This window comes from Lipotes vexillifer, unplaced genomic scaffold (assembly GCF_000442215.2).
Source record: "Lipotes vexillifer unplaced genomic scaffold, Lipotes_vexillifer_v1.1 scaffold164, whole genome shotgun sequence".
Classification (NCBI taxonomy): domain Eukaryota; kingdom Metazoa; phylum Chordata; class Mammalia; order Artiodactyla; family Lipotidae; genus Lipotes; species Lipotes vexillifer.
In genome coordinates this window covers 4,770,424-4,774,585 of record NW_006789313.1, presented here as the reverse complement: position 1 = coordinate 4,774,585, position 4,162 = coordinate 4,770,424, and the positions used below count along the sequence as shown (strand labels likewise).

The 4,162-nt window shown below is 45.9% G+C and overlaps 1 protein-coding gene across 2 annotated transcripts in view; it reads right to left on the bottom strand.

Annotated features, from left to right (window-relative positions):
* Positions 1-830: 830 nt before the first annotated feature.
* The window catches only part of PNP (purine nucleoside phosphorylase), a 10,997-nt gene continuing 7,665 nt past the window's right edge, over positions 831-4,162 (bottom strand). Inside the window, exons 3-6 of one of the 2 annotated variants that reach the window (XM_007462550.1) lie at positions 2,689-2,792; positions 2,315-2,490; positions 2,011-2,201; positions 831-1,463 (exon numbers count right to left, since the gene is read on the bottom strand). In XM_007462550.1, coding sequence (XP_007462612.1) covers positions 1,246-1,463; positions 2,011-2,201; positions 2,315-2,490; positions 2,689-2,792 — 689 coding nt within the window. In that variant the 3' untranslated portion in view covers positions 831-1,245. The remainder of the gene's footprint in view (positions 1,464-2,010; positions 2,202-2,314; positions 2,491-2,688; positions 2,793-4,162) is intronic. The other variant, XM_007462551.1, reaches the window with a different exon arrangement.

Genomic DNA, 4,162 nt, shown 5'->3' with positions numbered 1-4,162 from the left:
AGAAGCCCATCTTTTCCATGTTATACTACTAACTGAAATGTTACCACTGTTGTAGAGTCATCCAGTTCTACCCGCTGTCAAAAGGCAAACAGGCCTGAGGGGGTGGGGATAGTATGATTTTCAAACGTGCCAGCCAGCTGAATGCAAGTTGATAAGCGCCAGCAGTGCAATGGGCCAACAAAAGGTAATGCCTAGGCTCCTGTCACAGGGAGGTTCTGACCAAGAATGGTGAAAAGGAGAACTAACACCCAGGAAGAAAGCAATAGGAGGCAAGGAAGTGCTCCAAGAAAAGAGGCCGGAGTATGAGTCAACTTCACAGGGGCTGGCAGGACGCTAATCAGCAGTGGAGCTGCCGGCAGCAGAGGAAGGGGTATTTGCCACTGCACTGTCGGAATGGAGTGACAGAATGTATGGCTGTCACGAACTATGGCAGAGGTTAGCGACAGCGATGTGGGGGGGGAACCGAAGGAAACCAACAAGAAATAGTTAGGGCTTACCAAGGATGTGGCAACTATGGAACATAAGCTGAGATCAGTGAACGAATTCAGATATTCATGAGAGCTGACAGAGAGAGAAACAACCAGAAAGCAAAGGGACAGAGGCAAGACTGATCTGAGGGAAGTGGCCGTCATGTACAGTCCTTCCTTATCTTCTAACACTGTCTTTCACCTCTTTGCCTTTCCTGCATTCACATACCATCTACCTCAATTCTTAGCTGTCTGAGAGGCAGAGAGACAAACCACAAGACATGTGGGCTCATGATTGGTTTCATGCCAGTCTTGGCCTGTGCCCCACCCTTATCCCAAATTACACAAAAATAAAGAAATTATTTCATCTTTCTCTTTATTCTCAAAATATGATAGTGTAAAACTCCAAAAGGAAGAGGCTGTTCCTTGTGTGGCCCCCAGTGCTTTGAGGAGCAGAGCCGAGCCCCCAGGAATGTAAGAGGATCATCTCAAAAAGGTAGCAGTAGCTACCAGGCTGAGTTCGACAGCCCCAAGTCAAATCCCTGGATGTGTGGTAGGGCTTGGGCTCTTGAGGAGGAATAGGGGTGGAAATCATTGTGTGATGAGAGCTGAGCAGAAGAGCACTCTGTATCAGAAAGGTCTGGTGGGAGAAGCAGGGCAGGTGACACTCCTTTCTGCCACTACCTAAGGGCAGAGGCACGTGACTCCAGCAAGAGGCCAAAGTAGGTAGCAGCTCCTTGGATGCCAGAAGGGAGATACCAGACCACTCCAGGGCTGGTTAACTGGCACTGTCAGGCAGTGGAATGCTAGCCATAAGAATGGAGACAAATTGCTCCAGCTTCTGCGCAGCTTGCTTCCCGGCCTCTAGTACTTCCTTGTGATTGGCCTTCGCCTGGCTTTCATAATCCAGGATGACCTTGTTAGTGATGAGGGAGAAGCCAAAGACTCGAAGTCCACAGTGCTTTGCAACTATAACTTCTGGTACTGTGCTCATGCCTGATGTGGAGAAAGAGGGAAACCAACTGTCAGGATCCGCAAACGACTCTTTTCCTCACCTCCATTAATCACCTCGTTGACAATTTAGCATCAAGAAAACATCCAAAGAAGCAGCTAAATTAGTGTCAAGCTTAGGCTGTTCTGTATTGCCTAAGAGTCAGGCCTCAGAGGGCCTTGCACATCTCTTATTAATAGAAATTTCTATCTGTTTGTGGTCATTCTAAAGTCAGTTCTAATGATGCAATTCTATCTTCCAGCCAAAGGGTATAGAAGGTGGCTATAATGATATTTGTTAAAATAATCAGAAACAGTTATCAAATTATGGACCGGTCATTAGCATTACAGTGGTTAGAGCCCTTGGTGGTGGGTGGTGAGTTGATGCTACAATGCAAACCTTCCACCACCTTTCAAGTCAGTTTAATTCAACCTTCCCTTAAGTCAGGCCCTCTTTCAGTTTATCATCTAGGTCTACAATCTTTTTCTCTTTTCCATCTTATTTTACCAGAACCCTCCCTCTTCAAGCCTCCAGCCAAGTTCCCCTCCTCACCAACAGCATCTGCCCCCAGCTTCTGCAGCAGACGACACTCTGCCACAGTCTCAAAGCTGGGGCCTGCCACCATCACATAGGTTCCTTCCTGTAACTCTCTCTGCTCTCCCATTTGTTTCCAGGTACTGTGAGCCTTCTGCCTCATATCCCGGTCATAGGCATCAGACATGGCAGGGAAACGAACTCCAAACCTAGGGCACAGGTTGGATTATCTCAGATTAATGGAATAGAGTAAGCTCTCTCCCAACTCCCAGACAAGTCCTTAGAGCCTACCCATCTATACAAAAAGGAGCAGGATAGCTACCTTTCATCATTGGGCCCTCTAAGAGGGTTCTCACCGCAGAAACCAGGTAGATTGATGTGATCGCGGATCAGCATGATATCTCCAACCTCAAACTCGGGGTTGAGCCCTCCAGCTGCATTGGTGACCACTAGAGTGTCCACACCCAGAAGATGGAAAACCCTCACTGGGAATGTCACCTTAGAAGCAAAAGATAAAAGATCAGAGAGTGTTCTTTAAAATGTCACCAATCCACCCATGCAGATAAACATGATACAGCATAAAAGATGAGAAAGAAGGAGACCAAAAATCTACTTTGCCTGGGTAGTTAGGTAATAAAATAGGAGAGCTCTCTCCCCCTTCGTCCAGACCCAATCAGGTTTGTGTCCCTGATTTACCTTCCAGAGCGGGTAGCCTTCATACATGTGGAACCTGCCCTGCATCATCACACAGCCTCTGCCATTCAAGATCCCAAACACGAGTCGACCAACATGACCTGGCACTGTATACATAAAAGAAAGGGAAATGCTTGGACAGATGCTTTCATACAACACATATCCACTGAGTACCTACTCTGAGGCAACTCACTGTGCTCAACAGGTGAGGGTATAATTAATCAAAAGAAAACATTATCATCTCCACTCTCAGAAAGTTTAAGTCTGGTGGGGGAGACAGAAATTAATCATAAACTTAGATATAAGTACATCCTGAGATTAGAGCTATGGGGGTGAGGATGTTCAAATGTGAACACACATCAGTTTCTTTTTAAAGAAATTTCAAAAGAATGAGAAAGCCATACTGCAAGAGAATAAAAGAATAAAAAATAGAATAAGTGAGTAATAATGAATGCAGTGAGTGTCGTAATTATAGACCTCTTTTCCAAAATTTCCAAAACTCTCAAAATCTGTATTCTTATTACCCTAACTAAACTATATGCTTCCTCCCTCCTGAGAGGGAGCTCATGGTATATTCTAGCTTCCTAAGGAGGCTAGGAACAAGGAAAGGGGCTGAGGTTGGACCCATACAAGTCTGCTTTGTGACCCACAAAACAGTCATGTGGGAATACGTGCCCTGAATGGGGCATGCAGGGGCATGGGAGTGCAAAGATAACTCTCCACACACAGTAACCATTATTACCATTTCTCTCATCTAACATTTCTCTTTTAATGGACATGGCTAACCTATCCCTTAGAGAATGGATGGTCTGGGAGAGGGACCAAAACAAAGAGGGAGAGTCGAGGGATACTCAGAGATTGAGGAGCTTATAAAAAAAATTTTAGGGCTTCCCTCGTGGCGCAGTGGTTAAGAATCCGCCTGCCAATGCAGGGCACGTGGGTTCAAGCCCTGGTCCGGGAAGACCCCACATGCCACGGAGCAGCTAAGCCCACGCGCCACAACTACTAAGCCCGTGCGCCACAACTACTGAAGCCCGTGCGCCTAGAGCCCATGCTCTACAACAAGAGAAGGCACCGCAATGAGAAGCCGGCACACTGCGACAAAGCCCGCGCGCAGCAACAAAGACCTGACACAGCCAATAAATAAATAAGTAAAATAAATTTATTAAAAAAAAATTACTAGTAGTAGAGCAGAGGTGACACAGTTAGGGAAACCCAAATAAAGTATAAAAAGTAAATTGATAAAGTTTTAAAAAATTAATCCACTTACTTAGTGCAGTGCCCTTCTCACTGCGGGTAGGAGTGGCAGGTGGAGCCAGAGTCACTACTATCTCTCTTAGAAAACTTTGCACTCCCTTCTCTCACTTTTTAATATTTCCTTCTCCAAGCCTATCCCCACCTCCCTGCTCTGGTCTCCCAGTCTTGCTCCAAAGGGCATGAAAAATATCTGTTAAAACTCTTAACTCTCCAGGGAAAG